This window comes from Salvia hispanica, chromosome 5 (assembly GCF_023119035.1).
Source record: "Salvia hispanica cultivar TCC Black 2014 chromosome 5, UniMelb_Shisp_WGS_1.0, whole genome shotgun sequence".
Taxonomy (NCBI): Eukaryota; Viridiplantae; Streptophyta; class Magnoliopsida; order Lamiales; family Lamiaceae; genus Salvia; species Salvia hispanica.
This window is the reverse complement of record NC_062969.1, coordinates 40,700,675-40,725,916: the sequence shown is the minus strand read 5'-3', so window position 1 is coordinate 40,725,916 and position 25,242 is coordinate 40,700,675. Positions and strand designations below refer to the sequence as shown.

At 35.9% G+C, this 25,242-nt stretch overlaps 4 protein-coding genes across 6 annotated transcripts; 2 read left to right on the top strand and 2 right to left on the bottom strand.

Moving 5' to 3' along the window:
- Window positions 1-419: 419 nt before the first annotated feature.
- On the bottom strand, window positions 420-4,288 carry LOC125187943 (E3 ubiquitin-protein ligase At1g63170-like). 3 transcript variants are annotated; one of them, XM_048084624.1, is made up of 5 exons: window positions 4,183-4,288; window positions 2,648-3,452; window positions 1,720-1,845; window positions 1,237-1,513; window positions 420-831 (listed from the first exon to the last, which is right to left on the bottom strand). In XM_048084624.1, the coding sequence occupies exons 2-5, from the start codon at window positions 3,301-3,303 to the stop codon at window positions 628-630; spliced, it is 1,263 nt and encodes a 420-aa protein (XP_047940581.1). In that variant the 5' UTR covers window positions 3,304-3,452; window positions 4,183-4,288; the 3' UTR covers window positions 420-627. The 3 variants fall into 3 exon arrangements, with proteins under 3 accessions (XP_047940581.1, XP_047940582.1, XP_047940583.1); XM_048084625.1 differs by having other exon boundaries at window positions 4,103-4,270; XM_048084626.1 differs by lacking the exon at window positions 4,183-4,288 and adding an exon at window positions 3,883-4,019.
- A 2,453-nt stretch (window positions 4,289-6,741) lies between these two features.
- On the top strand, window positions 6,742-10,024 carry LOC125191393 (serine/threonine protein phosphatase 2A 57 kDa regulatory subunit B' kappa isoform-like). Its single transcript, XM_048088946.1, has 2 exons — window positions 6,742-8,504; window positions 9,386-10,024. Exons 1-2 carry the CDS (start codon window positions 7,383-7,385, stop codon window positions 9,722-9,724), a joined length of 1,461 nt encoding a protein of 486 aa, XP_047944903.1. The 5' UTR covers window positions 6,742-7,382; the 3' UTR covers window positions 9,725-10,024.
- A 5,562-nt stretch (window positions 10,025-15,586) lies between these two features.
- LOC125191360 (T-complex protein 1 subunit eta-like) lies at window positions 15,587-20,272 on the top strand. The gene is made up of 14 exons (XM_048088908.1): window positions 15,587-15,736; window positions 16,453-16,713; window positions 16,960-17,085; window positions 17,178-17,381; window positions 17,669-17,838; window positions 17,930-18,065; window positions 18,289-18,405; window positions 18,615-18,734; window positions 18,821-18,919; window positions 19,007-19,096; window positions 19,360-19,447; window positions 19,592-19,680; window positions 19,760-19,834; window positions 19,942-20,272. Exons 1-14 carry the CDS (start codon window positions 15,722-15,724, stop codon window positions 20,032-20,034), a joined length of 1,683 nt encoding a protein of 560 aa, XP_047944865.1. The 5' UTR covers window positions 15,587-15,721; the 3' UTR covers window positions 20,035-20,272.
- Window positions 20,273-23,162: 2,890 nt separating this feature from the next.
- LOC125190079 (probable indole-3-pyruvate monooxygenase YUCCA4) lies at window positions 23,163-25,090 on the bottom strand. The gene is made up of 4 exons (XM_048087276.1): window positions 24,446-25,090; window positions 24,079-24,327; window positions 23,868-23,990; window positions 23,163-23,453 (listed from the first exon to the last, which is right to left on the bottom strand). Exons 1-4 carry the CDS (start codon window positions 25,088-25,090, stop codon window positions 23,247-23,249), a joined length of 1,224 nt encoding a protein of 407 aa, XP_047943233.1. The 3' UTR covers window positions 23,163-23,246.
- Between the last annotated feature and the right edge of the window lie 152 nt (window positions 25,091-25,242).

Genomic DNA, 25,242 nt, shown 5'->3' with positions numbered 1-25,242 from the left:
GACCTTACTTCCAAGTTCCATCCATAGCCACATAAATTTCATTTACTACCCTTTATTTTATATTACAAATAAGTTTTTTTCTAAAAAAAATAAATTTTCACATTTTTTGTTATTTTCTTTTAATTGTTGGGAGAATAATCTCTTTGCATTTACTAAATAAGAATCAATATATCAATAATATTTTATTCAAAAGTGCCAAACAAATACTAACAAATAGTAGTATACTCAAACTAATGTGATAGTACGAAGAAGATTAATCTATTACACTCCATTTGGAGCCTATATATATTAACCACCATGTATTTTATTGAGTTTCGAAAAATGTAGACACTTTATATATTCAAAATTCGATTAAATTTCGAAGCTCTAAAGGATTAAAAGAAATGAAGTGCAGTGTTATGTATAACACTCGGCTCGGCTAGATAAAAACTTATTCGAACTCTGATTCTATTGATATTCTAACAAGCTTAAAAATAATCTTTTAAGGCTCTCTAAACAATATGACAAATCTGATATTAGTCTTTCTATTACATAGCCATCATTTTCTTTGAATCTTTTATCTCACACACACTGCTTAAATGAGGAATCCAAACAATAATTCTGGATATCATCATACCTGCAGTTTTTTCATAGAGTGTTGCCGTTTCGCAGGTTGGCAGTTGTGTCGGTCAGGGTGGTCAAAACGGTCTCGCCAACTTCGGCTTTGCAAAGTGGGCACGATGCGTTGATCTTGAGCCATTTATCCACGCAGTCTTTGTGGAACAGATGGGAACAGGGCAACTCGCGGAGTTCATCATTGTTTACGTACTTGGCTAAGCAAATGCAGCAGGACTGGATAGCAGAATAGCATGTTAGATTCTGAACGAGACGATCCATGTTTACCAATCATGTAAGACGTAAAATAAGGTGACAAGCATCTAGCAAAAACCATGTTTTCTCAAGATGGCAACTGATAATCAGATTTGGTGACAGAAAAGAAAAGAAGTAGCTCAAGAATTGATATCGAATACAGTTGTACTCTCTTTGTCCCAAGCTAAGTGATTCGTATTCCTTCTTGGGACGTCCAGTTAAGTGATAGTACATTTCATCTTTTGGCAAAAATTGACCATTTAATCTCACCTACTTTATTCTAACTCAACTTAACTCACTGAACATCAATTTCATAATTCACAAGCCCAAAGAGATGCATGATAAACAACCGACTTTGCTAGTTAAGAAGAGATGAGTGAGGCTTACTGCATCTTCTCCAGATACTGCTCGCTCTTTCTCTGTTCCAGCAGCCACGATCCCACCTTCACTCTCCTTGTCATTGCCGTTCTTAACTTTCTTTACTTTGAACTTATAAACCGGGAGAGAATTTATCGAATCTTGAGTGGCTCCTCTATTATGCGAAAAATCTTCTCTGAAGCCTAGGACTGATATTATACAAGGGAGGCAGCAGCAGATTGTAGTGCACAAAATAAAAGGCATTGCATATCCAATACAGCTAAAGGCTAGGAATACTATACACAACCTGTAAATAAAGATATAGGGAAAAATAAGTAACTATACACAAGTTGTGTAACAGCTAATGTTAACTAATTTAACACTGCGTGGAAGTGTGTGGACAGAAAAGTGAGCGACGGATTATATTAATCACCATGCATGGAACGAAGAAGATTCGAATAGATTGAGCAAATTATGATTCAAAAGCTATAGGCAGGTGGAATTTTGCATTACCTGTACAAATTGGTGGCTTCAGCAGACGATGAGCGCCCTCCAAAAATCCATACATTTCCAACAACAAACCAAACAGCAAAAAAGCAATCCAAACTCATCTTGAAATACTCAACAAATACCTTAAGCCTGCAAGGAGGAAAAAAACACGCTTTATACATTGCATGTATAATGATTGATGGCCCGAATGATAATTAACTATTTCTACTTCATCAACCTTACTATAGTAGTACTATATTAATACACATGCATACAAGACTCCTAGCATTCACTGACAACATCCCAACATCCACGACTAATGGTAATTCTTGGTCACAACTCTTAGGCTACAATAATTTCTAATCGTTAATTTAGAGGTGCATACATCCTGGAAAAGAGACTCCTTGCTTTAACAAGAAAAGTTGGGTGATCACTCCATCTATCCAGTTTGAAAGAGCAATTTTAGCAGTTTGCACGTAGAGTAATCTCCAGTAAGCATACTAAACAATTTTCAAGCATAGTTCGTGTAAGTCCTTTATTTACCATTTCGTGCATAACCAAAAACAACTTTGAGAATATAAAGAATCCCTAAATCTATAATCCAATACCGATCTACCGGCAACGTTAAACAAGAAAGAAGCTGAAAAAGAATATATTGTAAAACCCTAAGCAGCTACTGGCATAAGAAATCACAAAAGCACGTGTCAAAGGGAGTATATTTCGAAAAATACAATAGCATCAGTTAATCTCAGAGGCAGATCAACCAAAAGCAAATTCTCCAGTAGTAAATTACAACATGACTATGAAAAGTTGCAAATATATCCACTACCTTCGAACAGAGACTTTGCAATACCATTCACTCCACAACGATTACGCTACAGAGTTAATCAAACTCTAATCTCCTTACATCTAGAACGAATCAGAGCTTAAGTAGAAAAGACAGTGTCAGTACCTTGGATTTGGTACCCCGTTACTCTGGCTGCCTCTGGTTGTTGTACTAGTTGTACGGCGGTCCTCCCCTTCCACGGCTCTCCTACTCGTCGGACCAGCATTATTGTTTCCCTGAGAAGGATCCACACGACTCTGAGATGCATCTAGTTCAGAAACCTGGTTTCGATATCTAAATCGCCAATATAGAAGGGGAAGTATTGAAACACATCCAGATGCATAACCAATAATCCATGCTCTCAAAGGAGCACGGGGCTTCTCATGCTTTGATAAAGCTAAGACAATTATAGCAGCGATAATTTGGCTGAGTGTCAACACTAACTCCACCGATATCCACAAGCCAGAATTTAGTGGACTTCTTTGGCGGCCTCGACTATTTCCTCTTCGGATGAGAGACGAGTTTCTTGAAATAGGTCCACCAGAGAAGAGCTGAGGTTGTTGATTTACAGGAACTCTTGAACTAGTAGATGGCTGATCTTCACTTTGATGCCACTCCAAGCCACTCGACTGCCTTTCATGTGATAAACTGGACGAAGCATTGCTGGTACCAGCAATATCTATAACATGTTCACTACCATTACGTGTATCTGCACGCTCCATCAACAAAGGGACTTTGCTTGTTTGGCTCTTACGATGAAGTCCCTGAATGGGAAAAGCCATCCGATTCCACTGACCAGACACCACACAGAGAACACATGGGACGAGAGACTAGTATTCAGGCTCCCCCAAAATTCCAAATAGTGCAGTAGGCTTAAATCCTAATCCTCCCAAGTTTCACAACTTCAACCAGATTACACAATCCCAGCATCCTGTTGAAGGTACATAAAGCAAGAACTTCATAACCAGCTTGCTCGTTTTCTCGCATTTAAAAAATCATGCATGTTTAACCAAATTCCACAAGATTGATAACCAAAATACTAAAAATCTCAGCATTCACATTCCATCCTCGTCCAATTTAAGGCTAATAACTAACCCCTATATATGCGACTCTAACATCGGTTCAAGTCCTCGGAAATCAATACTCCAAACAACACATTAGCAAATAGCATAGCAAAACCTTAATTTAACTTGCAAATGAAATCATAGACAAATCAAACACATAAAACACACAATTTTTCTATAACAACTAAAAAGAAGTTAATCATATCACCAATTTTATCCATATATCACTGCAGAAACATACACTATATCAGAATGATTGACGAAAAAAAAAAGTGATTATAGTCAAACAACAAAAACCTAATTAATTCTCGACCCCAGAAATACAATTCCATTATTTCCATCAGCTCTAGATCGTTGACCATCTCCCAGAACAATTTCGCAATTTTCCCCCACAGCAAAAAAAAAATTTAAAAACCAACAAAATAATTCTACTACTTCCTCATCAAACCAAAATTGCACGCGATTGAGATGAGGAAAAACCAAAAAATAAAATAAAAAAATTAATAAAATCAACTACCTAAAATAAATCGTGAATTTCCGCAGCTAAAATGGTAATTTATCTGAACAAATCAAAATGAAAAAAGGAAAATTGCTGACCGAATAACGAATGACTGAGGGAAAGGGTAATCAAATGAAGTTTTCTGCGGATGAAAGCTTTGAATCGTTTTGTTTTTTTTTATTCACTTTTTTTTTCAAAATATTTTATTAACTCTTTTTTCCCTCTTTATATATAAATTTATATTTTTTTTCGTGGATAATGACGTGGGCAAGAATGGCAGACTGGGCTTCGAATATTCGATATATACGATCATAATAATATAATCTCGATTTAAATGTTTATATATGGTTCCATTTTCTTGGAATATCTCCATATATGATTATTCATTATTGTAGAAATTATCTCCAAAAATCATAATATGATAGGCCTATTTTAAAAAATGAATAAATATAATCAACTTCATATTTTTTTATGAGTAGTCGATATTAATACTCCCTCCGTTCCCCATAACTGGTCACCATTTGACCTGACACGAGTTTTAAGAAATATAATAAAAAGTGGGTTGAAAAAGTTAGTGGGATATGTGTCTTATTTTTATATACTCTCTCCGTCCCATAAAAGTTGAGTCGTATTCCTTTTTAGTCCGTCCCAACAAAGTTGGAGTCATTTCCTTTTTTAACTAAAGACAAAACATCTAATCACTCTTATTTTATTCCATCATTTACTTTACTCTCTCTTATCTTTCCTACTTTTTTCATCTCTCCTATTTATTTAATATAAATTCTTAATCTCCGTGCCCAAAAGTTTTGTCTCAACTTTTATGGGACGGAGGGAGTATTAGTTTTATAATAAAATGTGAGTGAAAATAAGTTAGTGGAATATGGGGTTAAGTAAAAAAATTCAAGGGATGAGGATGGGGAGAGAATGAAGAGAAGGTGTGTATTTATAGGGGGAAATTAAAAATAAAAATAAAAAATATATTTATCGCTGAATTATCGCTAACAGTGGTCGGCGATAATTCGGCGATTTTTCGCCGGTTGGCGATAAAACGGGAGGAAAAATCGCCGAATTATCGCCAATCTCTCCCATTGGTCGGCGATAACTCGGCGATAGACGGCGAAAAAACGCCGAATTTTAGCCGGCACCATTGGGAGTGCTCTAATACTCCCAATATTTATTTGTTTTCTATTTTTTGATATGTTAAATGTTAAAACTCTGCGGCAAATCCAAAGCTATGTGTATTCAAGAAAGCAGGCGGCATTTTTGATACTGTATTGTTCTATTGTCCAAATGGAACAATTCTATATATTACAATAAATAAAGAGAAATACACACTTTTATGTTGAAAGAGTCTGTAAGTAAATATAAATATAGTATCTTAATGCAGATCTAAATAAAATACTGTGACTAAATATGAATGATATCTTAATGCATGTCTAAATCAAATGCTGATGTGTATCTTATATGACTTAGAATACAATGTTTTGGTATTAAATAACACAACAAATTTAATAATTGTTATTAATAATACTTTTACTATAAGCTTGTATTTGGTACTCCTATTAAATAATCACACTAATTCAATTAAGAGTATTTGAAATGATAACGATATTTGCAAAATTATGACATTGCTTCTAACACGTTGGGATGCCAAATTATGGATAATCTATCGATTAATTTATGATGAATGTGTTATGTGTTTTTTACTGCAAAAGTTCTAAGCATACCCTATAGATTCTAACTCGTAGTTAATAATTCGTAATCAATCTCAATTAAACAGCCATACATATATATGCACAATGATCATTAATCTACATATAATTAATCTACCAACATTGCGTTTCCATTCATGGTTCTTACTATAAAACAAGCAGAAATCATAAATTAATCGTCTCCATCTTGACAAAAATAAATAACACATGCATCAAATAAAACATGTTTTTATAAGAAAGAATCCATAATTTCATCCATACATAGCATCAATAGCAATTGAAGAAAGAAAAAAATTACACCAACCGAAACTTAAACCATTGGTGTTTCCACCAACTTTGATGGTCACTCGTCTCCACATTGATGGAATTTTGATGTTCAATCACTTTCTCTCTTTTTCTCTCCTTACTCCTCTGTGTTTTTATTTCGGAGATTTGGGTGTGAGAACTGAATGGGCTGTGCCGATGGGGGAAGGCTGCATGGTGGATGCCACACCATGACATACACGGTACGTGTAGTTTCTAAAGGCTTTTTTCTTATCTTCTAATCAATTCACAAACGTTCGAGGAATAATTATACAAGTGTGAGTCCAAAAACATCATAAACAAATGAAAAGCATAGTGACAACCATGCTTGTTTGATTCACATCATATGACAATACTATAATTGCAATATTAATGAGAATACGATCGACATCTCACATTAATCGAATTTAACTAATTATAACAACCAAAGATGACTAGGTCCTTTGATACAAAACACAACACCACTTCTAACTCCAATTCAAATTTACGATTTTTATCTCGATTCATTCTACCACTAGGTCACACAGTATTGACTTTTTCACCGACGAAAAAACAAAAAAGAAAACAGCAATTGATGATCTCATTCCCATATTGTTGCTGCTTTTCCATACAAAGAAACATACAAACAAAACAAGCTCAGTAGAAATAATTGAGTTCATAATTCATCCCCTTTTCCTTTTTCCTCCCCCAAATTCTACCCATCATCAATGGCAGTTTCTCATAATTAAGCCTGACAATCACACACACGCACGCACCATTTCCCCCTTTCTCTCTCTACAAGTACATACACTCACATGGATGTTAAAGATCCATAATTTTTCACTGTTGTAACCTGCATGTGTGTGAGAGTGTGTTGATTTCCCCATCCCTAATTGGAGAATCCTAGGTGTTTTCTTTATTTATTTATTTAAATTTAAATAGTGCTGTGAATGCACATTCACTCAGTGAGACAACACACCTATTCTCATGTGCAAGCACATTGCGCATTATTGCTGGAAACTCAATTTTTGGTATCTGATGTAGGAGTTGATGGTGTAGTTCTAGATTCGGTTTGTTTGTGTCATCTATTTTGAAATTCATGCTGTGATTCGGTTTAGTCTTGTTGTTTGGAGATCTCGTCTCTGTACATTTCGTGATAAAATTGTAGGGCACATTGTTGATCAGGTGTGGTTTTCATCAGATCCGCAGTTTTATTTATCATACAACTCTACTACTTCGTGTAATTTGCTCGATTTAATTATCTGAGGAGACAAAAAGAGTGAGAGAAATTCGAAAAGGGAAGAATGTGGAAGCAATTTCTGAATAAGCTCCCGCGGAAATCCCAGAAATCTGATAGAGATTCGGCCAGAAACCCTAATTCGGGTTCAGGTTCGGGCCGGGCCTGCTCAGGCGGCTCTGCTGCGAAGCGGGCTTCGGCTGCGGTGTTTCCAGCCAGTGTGATTGCAGGAATAGAGCCATTGCTTGCGTTTAAAGATGTTTCAAACTCGGAGAAGATGAATCTGTTCATTAGTAAGTTGAGTCTTTGCTGTGTTGTGTTTGATTTCTCTGATCCCACCAAAAATGTTCAAGAGAATGAGCTTAAACGAGCCACATTGGTCGAGCTAGTTGATTTTGTATCGGAAAACCCCCCAAAGTTCTCAGAGCCTGCGATCTTAGCTTCTTGCAAGATGTGTTCCATTAATTTGTTCCGTGTTTTCCCACCCAAATGTCGGTCAAGAAGCACGGGCTCTGGTGAAAACGAGAACGATGATGAGCCCATGTTTGATCCTGCGTGGTCACACTTGCAGCTGGTATACGAGTTCTTGCTCAAGTTTGTGACTTCGTCTTCTTTGGAAGTCAAGGCGGCTAAGAAGTATGTGAACAATGACTTCATATCTAGGATCATTGATTTGTTGGAGTCGGATGATCCGAGAGAGAGGGATTGCTTGAAGGCGATTCTGCATAGGATCTACGGGAAGTTTATGATTCATAGGCCGTTTATCAGAAAGTGCATAAGCAATGTGTTCTATAGATTCGTATTTGAGGTGGAGAAGCACAATGGTATTGCAGAACTACTGGAGATTTTCGGGAGTGTAATAACGGGATTTGCTCTTCCTCTGAAGGAAGAACATAAGGTATTCTTTTGGAGGGCGTTGATTCCCCTGCATAAGCCCAAGTCGTTAGGGGTTTACTTTCAGCAGCTCTCGTATTGTGTGAATCAGTACGTTGAGAAGGATCCGAAGCTAGCTAGCCACTTGATTCAGGGACTGCTGAAGTATTGGCCGATTACAAATAGCCAGAAGGAGGTGATGTTTTTGGGCGAGGTGGAGGAGATTCTTGAAGTAATCAGCATGAACGAGTTCCAAAAAGTGATGGTTCCATTATTTTGTCGCATCAGGCACTGCATTAATAGCTACCATTTTCAGGTATATGCTTCCATTCTTGATCTTGTGAATCTGTTAGCTCAAGCTGTTCGGTTATTCATTATGATGGTATGTGCAATATTTGTGTGAATATTAAAGCTATCAACGTTTCTGATGAAGTAAAAGATTATGATAGCACTGAAGAGGCGTTTGATTTAACTTATCTTCCATATCTATTACTACTGTTATTAATCACTGATTTGGCATGTTTGGATTCTGTCAATGCAATTCTTTTACCCTTGTTCATTATGCTGAAATATTTAACTTGGCTTCTACTTCGAATTAGTTCTATTTTACGATGCAGAAGAAGGCGGACGACTGCATCACTGTACTAAGAGAACTTATCTATGAAAAATAAACAGTATATGAGGGCATAAGTTACTTTGTAAATCCTTTAAATAGATGATATATGAAAAGAGACATTACCATTATAAAGGGTTGCAAAACTAGCTTCACTATTTGAGGTTATTTTTGAGCTTTTATAGGAGGATCCTTCTCATGAGATCTCTGAAAGAAATGAGGTGAAATAATTGGAATTTGGCTACTAGAAAGGGAAGTAGTAGATTGAAAATAGATTCAGTGTGTAGAATCTGTAGATACTTGGGAACTTCCTCGTTATCGAATTCATGATGCTCGCGTTCTACTTCCGACCCAATTTCCTTACGTAATCATTCTATATCAATATGATTGTAGTATAAGGAAACTTAAAAGATTTGGTAGTTTTGACACCACTAAAGTTTTCTGGCTAAACTAAACACAGTTTTTATGGCTTGAGTATGTATTAGGACCTCAAAACTTGGTCTAGCCGAAAACTTCAACTGTGTGAAAATCGGTGACAAGTTTCACACAATGACTTAACTTTTACTCTCCCGTTTGCGCTGCAGGTAGCCGAAAGGGCTCTGTTCCTCTGGAACAACGATCAGATCCTTAGTCTGGTTGCTCACAATCGGCAAGTTATACTGCCGATAGTATTCCCAGCTCTGGAAGCCAATGCTCAAAACCACTGGAACCAGGCTATCCTAAACCTAACCATGAACGTGAGAAAGGTGCTGACAGAAATGGACGACGCCCTAGCATCAGCCTGCATCTCCAGCAACCAGGAGCAGCAAGAGAAAGCGAGCTCCTCAGTCGAGAAACGGAAGCAAGTCTGGGAGCACCTGGAGAACGCGGCCAGTCTCCATCCGATGATGGCCAGGAACACTGCTGTCCTGGTAACTCATTAAGACAACCTCTGCATCCTGTTTATAGTCTTCCGTCTCCATTTCAGGTGAAGTCTGTCGTTCTCGTGGCTATTGGCCGGGGTGATCGGGATGTCATCGATCGTGTTGTTCCAGAATCTCCCATCTCCCATCATAGTGTAAACTAACATCTTTTGTCAGCGTCTTGCTGTTGACATTGTATCTTTGAAATTAGTTTTTGGTAATCTATATTCTCACTCTTTCCTTTGTGTCTGTTTGTATGAAAATATAATAGGGAAATGCTTGGGATTATCTGCAATTCATCTCAATTCTTTTTTCTTTCTTTTTCCTTTCATCCCAACTATTTTTATTGAGTTTAAATTGAAAAAAGTTCAGTAAAAAAAATACTATTGTGTTATAGTGTTTCATAGTTTATCTTCTTTTTGGTCTTGAGTTTAATGCCACTTTTTTTGTTTTCCATATTTGTGTAAATTAAATGCTAATTAATGATAAACACAGCGTAAAATTTTGTTTATAAGTTAAGGGAGTAAATTATAAATGCAATATAGTAACTATCAATAAGATGACATAAAATTTAGTTGATCCATACAACATTTTGATTTTTGATCGACAAGTGAAACGTTATCTTTTTTTTTTTGGATATTGATCTCTAAAATCATGAAGCTTGAGCGAATTTTGGTATTTCCAACGAACTTTAAAATTGGTCTAAAAAATCACAAACTTTATATTTTGTTTGTTATTTTCCATGGCATGTCAATCACCATATCTAACCACCTTCCGTGCATTTGTTTATCCTACTTGGCACTACTAAATCAACGAGATTTTCTACATACAATTTTATCCTACTTATCACGAACTTAAAAAGTAATCTAAAATATCATAAACATTTCGCGGTTGCCCACGTATAATAAGATTTTTTATATCTTATTTGGGTCGCCATGGAAAATAACAAACAAAAGGTAAACTTTGTGATTTTTTAGACCAATTTTAAAGTCAGTGGAAATTATCAAAATTTGCTCAAAGTTCATAGTTTTAGGGACCAATATATATATATATATATATATATATATATATATATATATATATAGAGGAATGATCAAGGTTTAACTAATTTTAAGTATATAACTAGAGAATAAATCTCAGCCATACATCTTGTTACTCCAAATTAATCCTATGGCTTAAACAAATTTTCAGATTTTTATAAAAAAACACTTGTCCAAGGGCATTTTGGGAATTCAATATCTCAACATTAATTCATGAATAACATCTAATCATCGTCGTGAATCCAATCTTACCAAATTCATGCGCAAATCAGAGCCAAATTTAGCTTAGGATTTCTTCCAAAAATATGAGATTCCCAATCGAATTAGTTCACGATAATCAAGCATGAATTACTGCGAGATTTCTGAACTAAATTCTTGCGCGATTTCTGAAATCTGAACCAAATTCAGCTTCCCGATCCAATTCATTCACGATTGATCAGCTACGTTTTATTCAGCGCGAATTAGTTCAGGATCGATCAGCGTGATTTGATTCTGATTGAATTCATCTCATTTGATCAAATTCGCTCACGATTGATCAACGCAATTTGATTCATTCTTCACGTTCATTCCCTCATCGCGACGTCTGGATTCCTTATCACATGGGTTCAATTCCAATACATTCATCGGAAGATTATTTCGATTTTGATTCGTCTTCATCGGAAGAGGAAGGAGAAACTGAATCTAAAGGTAATTATTAATTATTATCAATTAAGTGTTGTTGCTCAGCATTATTAGAGTGTGTATGATGTGAAAAGACGTTAGAGTGAAGTATATGTGACGAACAGTGAAGTAAATATGCTCAATATGCGTTGTAGTGTAGTAAATATGCTTTATAGTGAGTAAATATGTACTATCTGTATTAAATATACTTTAGTGAAGTTAATATTGTTTGTAGTGAAGTATATTATGCATTTAGTGAGCTATTTTATGCTCACAATGAAGTATATTTTTCTTACAGTGGTTTATGTACCAAAATGCCCCGATGATTTGAAACCAAAAGTTGAAAGACAAAGTTTCATGACCCTTGATTGTGCATTGGACTTCTACTACAATTATGCTCCATATTTTGGGTTTGACACCCGTAAAAAGGGATCGAAAAAGGAAAAAGATGTCATTACTTGGATTTATGTGGAGTGTAGCCGAGAAGGTACAAAGCAAAGAAAGAATGAACAACATGAGGTGAAACGCAAGCATTTTTTTATTAAATGCTTTCAGTGAAGTAAAATGTGCTTAGAGTGAAGTATTCCATGGTTAGAGTGAAGTGTTTTGTGATCCATGTTTATGTGCACTATTTTATCATTTCAGTGAAGTAAAACATGCTTAGAGTGAAGTATTCTAGTGTTAGAGTGAAGTGTTTTGTGATCCATGTTTATGTGCACTATTTTATCATTTCAGTGAAGTAAAACATGCTTAGAGTGAAGTATTCTAGTGTTAGAGTGAAGTGTTTTGTGATCCATGCTTATGTGCACTATTTTATCATTTCAGTGAAGTAAAACATGCTTAGAGTGAAGTATTCTAGTGTTAGAGTGAAGTGTTTATGATCCATGCTTAAAGTGCTTTATTTTTCCATTTCAATGAAGTAAAATATGATTAAATTGAAGTATTCCAGTGTTAAAGTGAAGCGTTTGTGATCCATGCATATAGTGCACTATTTTATCATTCAGAGAATTAAAATGTGCTCAGAGTGAATTATTTAAATGATTAGAGTGCAGTATTTGTGATGCATGCTTATAGTGCACTATTTTATCGTTTCAGTGAAGTAAAATGTGATTAGAGTGAAGTATTTCGTGCTTAGAGTGAAGAGTTTGTGATTAAAGTATATTCTGCATGTCTTATAGTGCTTTTAATATGTAGGTACTGTATGATATTTGCTCATTTTATGGGCAAGGATAATCATGGTTGCCCTGTGACATTTGCTGCTTGCCTTTTGTCCAAGGAAAATGTCGACTCCTATTGGGCAGCCATATATTTTGTGTGTTGAAATATAAGTTTGTTAAGTTGATCGACACACAAAAGAGAGCATTGATCGGGAACTTCTATGACTCACAAGTTCCCAACTTAATTGAAGTTCATCCTCCGGATATTGTCAGTACAAAGGGAAGTAGAAGTAGGAAGATTTCAAAGAAGGAGTCAGCAGTGAAGTTATCAATGAAACCAGGTCAAAAATGTGGAAACTACCATGAGATTGGACACCATGATTCGAAGAATTACAAAAATGGGAATGAGAAGGCAAAACAGAGGCAGTGAGGATTTGGACAGAAATAGTTCACTTTGTAGAGCACTTATGACTCATTTTTAGTACACTTTTGAGTGATTTTTATTTCAATTTCATGTTTTGGTTCATTTATTGTGAACTTATAGTTACAGTGAAGTTGAAATATTATGCAGTGTAGTAACTCTTGTGTACAGTGATGTAAAACTGCTCTATAGTGAAGCAAATATGCTCTGCAGTGAAGTAAATTAATAGTCAACAGATGAGCTTTATATTGAACTAAATGACACATATTATGAGCTATATCAGTTTCATACAAATGGTCATGAATGCTTGAAGTTTACAATCATTTTTCCACATCTATCTCCGTGTTATTGCTACATTCTTGATAATACTTTGATGTTGTCGCCAAGTTTATTCAATGACTCATGGTTTGTTTTCGACAACATTAATGCGCTGCAATACTTTGCTCTTAGCCTTTGAAGTATTCCCTTGCTGCTTCTTTTGGGCAATACATTTACAATCTTGTTCCTGCTCACCATAGTAACAGTCATCATATACTTCACTCTAAGGTCTATACACTTCACTGAAATCAGAAAACACAAAACACTATAAGACATGCATTGTATATTCACTGCAAAGTAAAACACTTAATTCTTAGCATTTATTAGTTCACTTTAAACTCTATACACTATAAGAATTGATCACAAACACTTCACTTTATGTATGAGATACTTCACTTTAAGCACCTTTACTTCACTGAAATGATAAAATAGTGCACTATAAGCATGGATCACAAACACTTCACTCTAAGCATGAAATACTTCACTCTAAGCATGTTTTACTTCACTGAAATGAAAAACAGTGCAAACACTTCACTCTAACTATGGAATACTTCACTTTAAGCACATTTTACTTCACTGAAATAATAAAATAGTGCACAATAAGCATGGATCACAAAAACTTCACTCTAAGCATGAAATACTTCACTCTAAGCATGTTTTACTTCACTGAAATGAAAAACAGTGCACTATAAGCATGCATCATAAACACTTCACTCTAACCATGTAATACTTCACTCTAAGCACATTTTATTTCACTGAAATAATAAAATAGTGCACTATAAGCATGGATCACAAAAACTTCACTCTAAGCATGAAATACTTCACTCTTAGCACGTTTTACTTCACTAAAATGAAAAAATAATGCACTAGAAGCATGTATCAAAAACACTTCACTCTGACCATGGAATGCTTCACTATAAACATCATATACTTCACGATAAATTGCATATACATCACAGTAAACAACATGTACATCACTATAACCATAATTTACTTCACTCAAAGGCCAAAATAGTGAGTGTAAGACCAAAACCGTACAATCACTGTAAACACAATAATATAGTCCACTATAAGTATTGTATACATCACTATAATCATAATATGATTCTATGTTGAGTTAATATACTTTACTCATATGTCAAAACAGTACACTTACATTTCTACATTCTAGTTCATTGTAAACTGAAATGAATAGGCATAATGCGACTCTATTGTTAACTGAGTACATCACTATAAGCATAATATGACTCAATCGTTAAAGTGAAATGCAATGAAAATCGGTTAAATGAATCGTTCCTCGAATAAATAAGTCGACGAACTTACGTTTATGAATTGAAGGCATTAGATATGTTGAATCGAAGGCGACGACGGAATGAGCAACCAATGGAAGCGACGACGGAGTGAATCAAATGAACTTTAGGCCCGGTGAAGAAGGCGACGACGATGGTAGAGAATCACTGTTTATGAGTGAGAATTGGTGGAGAATTTGAGCAGAAGAGGAGAATCGGTAGAGAATCGATGAAGAATTCGAGAGGAAGAGGAGAATCGATGGAGAATTTGAGTAGAAGAGATGACGAGCTGAAGAAAAATTATCTAAATGAGAGAAATTCATGTTTTACCCAGCTTTGCTTGTTAAATGACTATTTTACCCCCATCTACTTATAGTGAACCAATTCTTGTTTATAGTGAAGTAATTTTCTGGATCAATTTCAAAATCCCAAGCTGAATTTCAGCCCTTCATTTCTTAATCTTGTGGTTGAAATTTATTCTCTAGTTATATACTTAAGGAGTACTTGCCCTATATCACTACTCTATATATATATAGGTTTGTGTTAAAATGACAACTCCTTTTAAAATGACAACGTGACAACGCTTATACAGCAATATTATTAACGCTACACAGCAATATTCAATACGGTAGACAACAATCTATAGATTGTTGTATAGTGTGTCGGATATTGTTGTTCAAGAAAAATTGTTGTTTAAAGAACAGCAGATTGCTGCCTGCCTTTTTCCAGCATTTTTTTTTTTGCCACGTGGCAGCTTATTATTCGTCCACGTGTACAAATAATTGGCTAGAAATGGTGGTATGGTGTTATTTTAAGGGGTGGTGGCACCCTAACATGCCCCTATATATATATATTATTTTGGAAGAATGCAAGATTCGAATTACAAACGATTTTTTTGAAATTGAAAATACCATAGTAATTTTAAACATAAGTATTTACGTAATAATACAAAAAAAAAAAAAAAAAATCTAAAACCCAAAAAACGCTCTTGAGTTTCAAAAATTACGTTTCAAAAATAAGCACTCATTAGATACACTTCGATTCCGAAGGCCTTGCATTTAAACCCTAGAACACTCCCTCACTCCAACTTCTTCTCGCTCTACAATCTTCGCACAGAAACTCAAATCTTCACAATGGCATCTATGTTGGTGAGCTCGAGCTGCCTCTCTCTATATCTCTGTGTGAAATCATTGCATTTTTGTTTCCGTATGTAGAAATCTCATCTTTCTAGATGTATGCTTATTCGCGATTGTGCATCGATGCTCCTTCTATCCCTGTTTTTTGATTTTTGGCGATGTTCTAGTTTATGACGGATGCTAGATTTCGTTTTCGACTTTTTCATTTCCGAGAAAATGTTACTCGGATGCTTTATTGCTCACAGCTTTGTTTGCGCTCAGTAGATGAGTGAAATCTCATTTACTTGATGATAGCCTTTGTTTTCTTCAGCTATAAGCAATAAACATAGTGCAGTATCTGGCACTGGAAGGAATTGATCGAACAACACTTTGTATTTTGATTCAGGGATTTTGTTTTGGGGGAGGTTTTAATTTCCAGGCCTTCATACTTGCTTTGAAGACAATATATAGACATACAAACATGATCTAGCCAGTTAGGTTTATGCAATAGATCTGTCTAAGATTTGAGTAGATATTATATGGCAAAATAAGCTGATTGATGCATAAATCCTTTAACTTACTTAGAAACTGTATGTGCTAATACTGGGTGATATTGTGAATCCAATACAGTTCCACTGAGGCTAACAAAGATTATGCATGATTTGTTGGTATTTTTTATTTTTAGTCTTGTCTGAATACATTTTTTTTCTTTGCACTAAAATCTGCTATGTTGGGTGATAAAACAACAGCAACCACAAATTATATTGCTCAAGGAAGGCACTGATACATCTCAAGGAAAACCACAATTAATAAGCAATATAAATGCATGTGTTGCTGTGGCGGATGTTGTGCGAACTACCCTTGGTCCAAGGGGCATGGACAAATTGATTCATGACGATAAGGGGAATACCACCATCTCTAATGATGGTGCCACCATTATGAAGCTTCTTGACATTGTTCATCCTGCTGCCAAGATCCTTGTTGACATTGCAAAGTCTCAAGATTCTGAGGTATTATTTCATTTTAATTTTGCTACTGGTTACTATTTTTTTTTTTTTTAAATTTAATTGATAGCTTCCGGTGTGCATTCATTGCCATCCATTCAAGATGAGTTGAGTAATACAGCTTAAATAACCGTTTATTTAAAGTTTCACATGCTGCTGCATTTGTTAAAACTGATTTTGTTCCAATACTCCCCTCTACTTAAATGCACAGCTGAAGTCTAGTGTTATTCTATAATTCTATTTATTCCACAGGTCGGTGATGGGACCACTACAGTTGTTCTGCTTGCAGGAGAGTTCCTAAAGGAAGCAAAGCCTTTTATTGAAGATGGTGTTCATCCTCAAAACCTTATAAGAAGTTATCGCACAGCTTCTTCTTTGGTAAGATTTGAGGCTACTTTTGTCAGTTCAAATCATGTATAGGTCTTACATCAAAGCCTCTTGAATATCCCGTGTCTCTTTTACTCTACTAGGCAATTGAGAAGATCAAAGAGTTAGCTGTTAGCATAGAAGGTAAAAGCTTGGAAGAAAAGAAAAGTTTATTGGCAAAATGTGCTGCTACAACACTATCTTCGAAGCTTATTGGTGGTGAAAAGGAATTTTTTGCAACTATGGCTGTGGATGCTGTTCTTGCTATTGGAGCTGAAGATAGGTTAAACATGATTGGGATGAAAAAGGTGCAAGAATTTTACATTTACTTTACTTCGTATTCTAATTCCTGTTTAGGGCCTGCCATATTTTGGTTTTCTGCTGTTTGTTTATGCAACAAGCCAACAAGGTGTTTTCTACTGTTTACTTATGCAACATAGTTAAGTGTTGTGTCTGAAAGCTTCAGTCTCTGTATAATGTGTGTATGATAGTTCCACAAATTCTTGTAGAATGTTTGGGTTTCAGAGTTTTGAATCGCAGTAAACATGTTTAGTTGTTTACCATAATATGTTTTCATGCGAATTTACTTTTGTAGGTTCCTGGAGGTACGATGAGGGATTCTTTTCTTGTGAATGGTGTAGCCTTTAAAAAGACATTCTCTTATGCTGGTTTTGAGCAGCAACCAAAAAAGTTTCTAAATCCAAAGATACTTCTGCTTAACATTGAACTAGAGCTAAAATCAGAGAAAGAAAACGCAGAGATCAGGTTAGAATGTCCTACATCTTTGGAGTTACCTCATGTCCTGCAAAGTGGCTACCCATTTTCTCTAAATTTGTTATTTTGGGTGTTTCGTTAGATTGTCGGACCCATTGCAGTACCAATCAATTGTAGATGCAGAATGGAATATCATTTATGATAAGCTGGATAAATGTGTGAAGAGTGGAGCTAAAGTTGTTCTGTCACGGCTTGCTATTGGTGATCTGGCAACTCAGGTACTAGACTTAAGCATTTTTATCTTGAATACACATGGCCAATTTAAGGAATTCCTAACATGTTTGCTTATTAGGGCTTAAACTTTACTAAAGTCAAGTATATAGATTTTACTTGTCAATTCTTTCAAGAATAGTGTGGCTGTAAATTTCATTCACGACAATGGTAAGGAAAGAAGGCTTTTGGTAAACAACTAATCATTGTAAATTTACTGCCTGTGTGCAGTATTTTGCAGACCGTGACATCTTTTGTGCTGGTCGGGTCGCTGAGGAAGATCTACATCGGGTTGCAGCAGCTGCTGGTGGAACTGTTCAGACAACTGTGAACAACGTTATTGATGAGGTAGTCTCTTGCTTTTCTCTCTTTTTCTTCCCTTGATGATAATAATATAACAAACTGAGATTGCATTAACATCACTCAGAGTCTCAGACTCAGTTTTCATGCTCTGCACATTGTTACAAATGCAATTATGTTTTTGGCTAAAGTTTTTGAAGTAAACTGTTAATTTTCCTCCTGCTGACTCCATGGCTTCTCGCTCTTCTATTTGAAAGGTCCTTGGTACATGTGACGTATTTGAAGAGAAGCAAGTTGGAAATGAGCGGTTTAATATATTTAGTGGATGTCCATCTGGCAGGACTGCGACAATTGTTCTCCGTGGTGGTGCAGATCAGGTTCGGTGTTTATCATCCTTGTGCTATCCTCTCCTAAAACTTGTTTATGTAGGCTCACATCTGATCACTATCTTTGATTACCATAGTTTATTGAGGAGGCAGAACGGAGTTTGCATGATGCTATTATGATTGTCAGAAGGGCTCTGAAGAACTCAAGTGTAGTTGCTGGTGGTGGTGCTATTGATGTACGATCTATCTTCTGCTTGAATCAATGTTTTGTCCTTTAAAAGGTCATTGTAGTTGCAGTTTTGATGTTTAATTTGCATCTGCAGATGGAGATTAGCAGGTACTTGAGGCAGCATGCACGCACCATAGCTGGGAAGTCGCAGCTCTTTATAAACTCCTATGCAAAAGCCCTTGAGGTAATTTTACTAGGAATTAATATGTTTTAATAATTTGGAGGGATATTTTCATATTCATTGATGGAAATGCATGGGAGGTAGGGATATGTGCAAGCATATGCTTCGCTTATGCTGTATAAATATTAAATTTTAAATAAAACATCTTCTTGACTATTTCTGGTGGAATGCTAATTGGATTACAGAGAAAGCCCGAACAACATAATTATGTCCTCTTTGCTATGACTGCTATCTGATTCAGAATTTGCCACTGTGTTACTCCGCAGGTAATCCCACGACAATTGTGTGATAATGCTGGTTTTGATGCAACTGATGTGCTCAACAAACTGAGACAAAAACACGCCCTTCCATCCGGTTAGGTTCTTTTCATTGAGTACTACTAAATGTGGTAGGCCTATTTGTGCATTCTTGCTATGTGGAGATGATTACTTCTAACTCCGAGATGTCTACCATTTTTCTCCAACAACCTCTTACTAACGAAATCTGGATTATAAACAGGAGAGGGTGCACCTTTCGGTGTAGACATCAATACTGGTGGAATTGCAGATTCATTCGCCAACTTCGTGTGGGAACCAGCAGTTATCAAGGTACATCTCATCCTTTTAGTTACTTGGACCTGTCGGTTATTCTGTCATTACACTCGTGACACACTCTTTCCATCCACAGCTAAATGCCATAAACGCAGCTACTGAAGCTGCTTGCCTTGTCTTAAGTGTCGATGAAACTGTCAAAAACCCCAAGGTAATTCGAAAATTTGGATTGATGACTGAGAACTTAGACGATCCTGTCACAATTTTCACTTCAGTATGACTCTCATTGCACGACAATGACACTTGTTTTTGTTGCAGTCTGAGAGCGCTCAAGGTGATGCCGCTGCTATGGGAGGAGGTAGAGGTCGAGGAAGAGGTGGCTACGGTGGTCGTGGAATGAGGAGGCGATAAACGCTCGAATGTGCTTTTCTCATTTCGAGGTATTTTGGTTTGCTTTCAATGTATTCTGATGAATACGTGCTGCTACTTCTTCGGTCTCCATTTTTCTACCTTTGCAGTGTGTGGTTTTGTCAATTTTGAATTAACTGATAATTTATCTTTGAATTTTTTTGTAGTTTTTTAAATTGGATTAACAAATGAACTCTTTTTGTAGATTCATAGGAATATAAATTTTTGCTATTTATTCATATTTTTGGTTCCTCGGAATTTAGTTATGGATTGCTTGTCATTCTCAATTTAAGTAAGGTTGATAATTTGCTTAGGTGGCTTATCTCGGATTGCTTAATCGAAATCCATTTAACTCAACTTCTAAATATATCTTGAAAATAAGAAAAATAATCATCTTGAATATACTCATTATGTACAAATAAATATTCTCTGTTATGCGATTAGTTGTCTGATATGAATAATTGTTTCATTTACCTTTTATCATTACTACTTTTTTTTATAAATGAGTCTCACGATCTACTAATTTATTCCACTAATATTTTGATATAAAATTAATATAAAAAAAGAAAATTATATTTCATTACTTATTCTGTATACCCTTTTGTTTGTTCACATTTTTTAAAATCAAATATGTCAAAATAATACAATTAATCGATGGTTGCTGAAGTATTTTGATAACTTTGTCCTTATCATAGTCATTATCAATGTACAAACAAACATTCCAAGAAAATAATATTGGGAATCATATGTGCTGGGAGAGGAGGTGACCATCCTAAAACTTGTCTCGTTGCTAAGAGAGAAACATTAAAAGTAGCATGTGTTGGTCTGGAGGTAGAGTGATTGAACCATAGGCGGACACATATAGAGTGGACAAGAGACTTGAGCTTCTACAAAGCTTATTTTATTTTATTTTTTTTCTTTGAATGCCCAAAGTTAATCAAAGTCTATATAATTGTAATGCAAAAGCTTGTATCAAGATTTGAATTGCTTAAAAATATATTTTTGAATAATTTGAAAAGATATAGTCATAACCGATCTTTTTTTCTGCACCCGTTTTTAGTTTGTAAATTTTTTTCTAGCCACTTGAGCTTCCACAAATATTTTAATTTTTTTCTTTGAATGCCCAAAGTTTTCCAAATTTCATAATTTGTTAGGCAAAAGCTCGTATCAAGATTTGAATTGCTTAAAAATATATTTTTAAATAATTTTGAAAGATATAGTCCTAACCAATCTTTTATTCTACACCCATCTTTGTTCTAATGTAGCGATGGTAAATTTTTCGTGATATAGTTCATAAATCGAATGTCTTATAAGTCTAGTCGGTATTGTCTTATTAAGATGTGAAATATAGTTGAATTCAGTAGTCAATTATTTGCAGCTTTAAAAGCAACATGCCACTGAGCTTAAACAGGTAAAAAAAAAGTGGACCCTAACTCACGCAATCCTCATTGAGACAAAGAGAATTTCTTGTGGACCTTAATCAATAATAGCTGATACACATATAATAAACAAAAACTAATATTTTTATTCATATTGTGTGTGAAGAGAGAGGTCCATTCCTATGCAGAAATCCCACAAAAGAACAAATATTTCAAAAAATTGTTTTTTAGATGATTTAGTGAGAGTGTGTATTCACAATGCGAAGTTTTTTATCTTGATTTTTCAAGTGTAAAGGCTGATATATATAAAAGTAAACAAGTTGAAATTGGGTTAAAGTAGGAGATATCTACAACGCAAACTTGTAGATCATGGGTATCGTATAGTGTGTAGATATCTCAAATTGTACGTGCAGTGTGTGGAGAATGATAAAAAAAACCGCCTAATGTGGATGACCTAGTATGAAATAGGTATTCACGAGGTCAAATGTCTTAAGTTTGAACATGAGCATTGATCGACGGAGGTGGGGTTATACGAGCCCTACACCGGAAAATACTACTCCATTAAATTCGCTCTTTCATTTCAATCCCACAAGTTCGGTTTCTTGGATCTGTCACTGCATAAGAAGACAAAGGGGCCCAAAATAATTGATAGGAGCAGAATGGAAAATGAATAGAAGTGGAAGATATGCAGGAAAAAAAGATAGGAAATGGAAAGAGTGGGAAAAACGATTTGTCGTGTAAAAATGGCATGCATGCCAAAATGTAAGACTTCTGTCAAATTATGATCACTACTTATGCATGCCATGTCATGCCAATTTATACTTGTTTACCCTATTCTAGACTTAACCTACATGCATGGCCATGCCTCACGTCACGTGGAAATTATAAATATAAACATATTTAATTAATTAAGTATAATATATATATGGTGGCGGATCCAAGATTTCATATTTGTAGGTGCGGCGGACAATTACAGCGACATGAAGTCTCCGAGTACGAGTAATGGTTAGCGTAACGAGGCAGCAACTGAAGTCTTATAGCTATCGACTTTCTTTCTTCGAAAAATTACAATGACTTGAAATTTCGAAATCCAAGTAGTCGTTGGCGGAAAATAAGGCAGCAATGGAAATCTTATAGCTATCGAGTTTTTCTTTCTTCGGACTATTACAACGACTTGAAGATCTCGAAGTCCGAGTAGTTGCTTGCGGTAACAAGGCAGCGGCTAGAGTCTTATATATGAATGCTAATTGGACTTAACTTAAGATGTCCAAAGCTAAAATGATGATAAAATTATGAAATAATTGAGTCGGGTATATAAAAATTGTTTTTTTTATTAGTTTTAGGAGTGCTAAAATCATGTGTGTATGTATGAAGTGAAGTGGTAAATTTTAGAAAAATATACTTGAACTTGGAAAGTAAAAAATTCAGTGTGGAGGATTATATAGAGCAAGATGTTTCCAATATTGATTAAATCTTGTGTTGGAGAAATTGGATGTCTAGTACTCTAGTGTAAGAAATATACTCCATCATGTAATGTTATTGTTAACTATGGATTAATTAGGTAAGTTGTTATTACAGGAGTAGTTAAAATAAGTACTAGTATACTATTAATTAGAGATTAATTAGGTGCCTCATTTTTCTCAAAGTCTTCCAAAGAGCATATAATTCACAATTTCACACTAATACTAAACATGAATAAGAATGTGAAATTAGAACCAAACAAAAAAAAATCTTGAATATTTTTAGGTTGACTATTATATTTATAAAAAAACCAGAAACATCAAAAGCTTTACATAACTTTTGTTCTTTGCAGAAAAAAAACACAATAATTACATCTTAGTATCTTGATTTCCTCGTACTACTTCTGCAGCCTTTCATAATCCTAAGTTTGTGAGCAATATCTGCAGCAATCTTTAGTGCATCCGATGATGTTCCAAGAATCCCTTGCCTCGTAAAACCGACCACGTATAACCCGTCGTTTCCCCTCCAACCATTAGGAAACGAGGCCTTTGGCATTCCATCTTCCGTGAAAAAATCACTTCCCTGTACCCCAAATCACCACATTATCAACTTTTTATTTTACGACTAGTGGGTTGAGTCGTGTAATCGTGCAACAGTATAGATTCCGTAATTTCTTTAGGAAATATTGTAATTTTGAAAATATAAAAAAGTTGGGAATATTATTAAAAAAAAAACAAATTGTATGCAATGCCTAACATTCACTACAAATGTCCATTTTCGAACCTAAAAAACCTACCATTTTAGAGCATTTTGAACTAAGATTCTTTCATCTAGATAAGAGATTGTAGGTACTAATGCTTTAGCCAAATGTAGGCTCAAATTAAATAACAAAAGAACATACATTATAATGACACATCATCAAAACCCCACTAAAATAAATATTTGAATTATCCATACATAAAAAATTTTTAAAAAATATTTACAAATGCAATATACCTTGAGCCAACTAGCCACATTGCTCTTATATCCAGTTGCCAATATTATGGAATCAAATTCTTTTTCTTGACCATCCATAAATTTGGCTCCCCTTTTTGTTATCTCTCTCACACCTTTCATCACCTAAATAAATATAATTACTATTATCCAATCAAATAAACAAAATATAAGTATATACATAGTAGATTTTACAAAAATATTTAGTGTTTACCTTAATCTTGCCTGATTTAATCAGATTGAACGCTCCAACGTCTAGCACCGGAGTCTTCCCGGTGGCGTTCTTGAGCCCGATCGGCCCGATTTTTGGCCGAGGCAGCCCGAAACCCTCGGTCTGACCTAATGTCAATGTGGCCATCACAAGTAGAAATTTGTCCACTAATCTCAAAGGCAACCATTTGAGAAGTGCCATAGCTAATGCAAATGTGGAAATTCCAAACACATCCCTAGGCAAAATATGTACCTATACATCATATAAAGAGAAAACATTAATTTTCACCTCAATTGAAGAAAAAAAAATTGTACTTTTTTCACCATAGCAAAAAAAATAAAATAAAACTATTAGGGTGAAAAATAATTACTGAATTTCTGACCACCATGTGAGGAATTGCATTATATCTGCAAAGATCTAAGCTAACTTCCATGCCACTATTCCCACACCCCAAAACCAAAACCCTCTGGCCCCGAAACCCGAGGCCCGATTTATACGCGCACGTATGGATCACGGGCCCCGGGAACGCGTCGAGGCCCGTGATCTCGGGGATCACGGGCTCTGCATTTTCCCCACTAGCGACCACCAGGAAGCTAGTGAGGTAAATGCAGTCCTGGCTCTGGACCCTCCAGAGCCCGGCCGCCGGGTCGAATTCGGCCCGGGCCACGGTCTGGCCGAACCGCGGCCTGATCGAGAAGTGCCGGGCGTAGGACTCCACGTACGCGACGAACTGGTCCCTCGTCGGGTACGTGGGGAAATTTGGCGGGAAATCGAGGAACGGGAGCCGACAGAAGTTTCTCGGGAGGTGGAGCTTGAGGCGGTCGTAGGTCCGGTCCTGCCACAGCGAGGCGAGGCAGGAGCTCCGTTCGAGGACGAGGGACGAGACGTTGTTTATCTTGAGGCAGGCCGCCACGGCGAGGCCTGAGGGGCCCGCGCCCACGATCACGGGCCCGGGCACTAGCATGCAGCTGATGGCCCGGGCCGTGTCGTCGGCGTCGTTGGTGGGAGGAGGCATTTGGAGGGATGGAAGGAGAAGGGGAAAGGTGGTTTTAGGTAGTGTGTGTGTTTTAAGGGATGGGGGAAGACTCTGTTTTTTGGAGCAGGGGAAGTGTGGGGGTTTTAAAGAGTGGTAAATCACTGTGTTTTTAGTGTGTGTGTTTTCAGTTG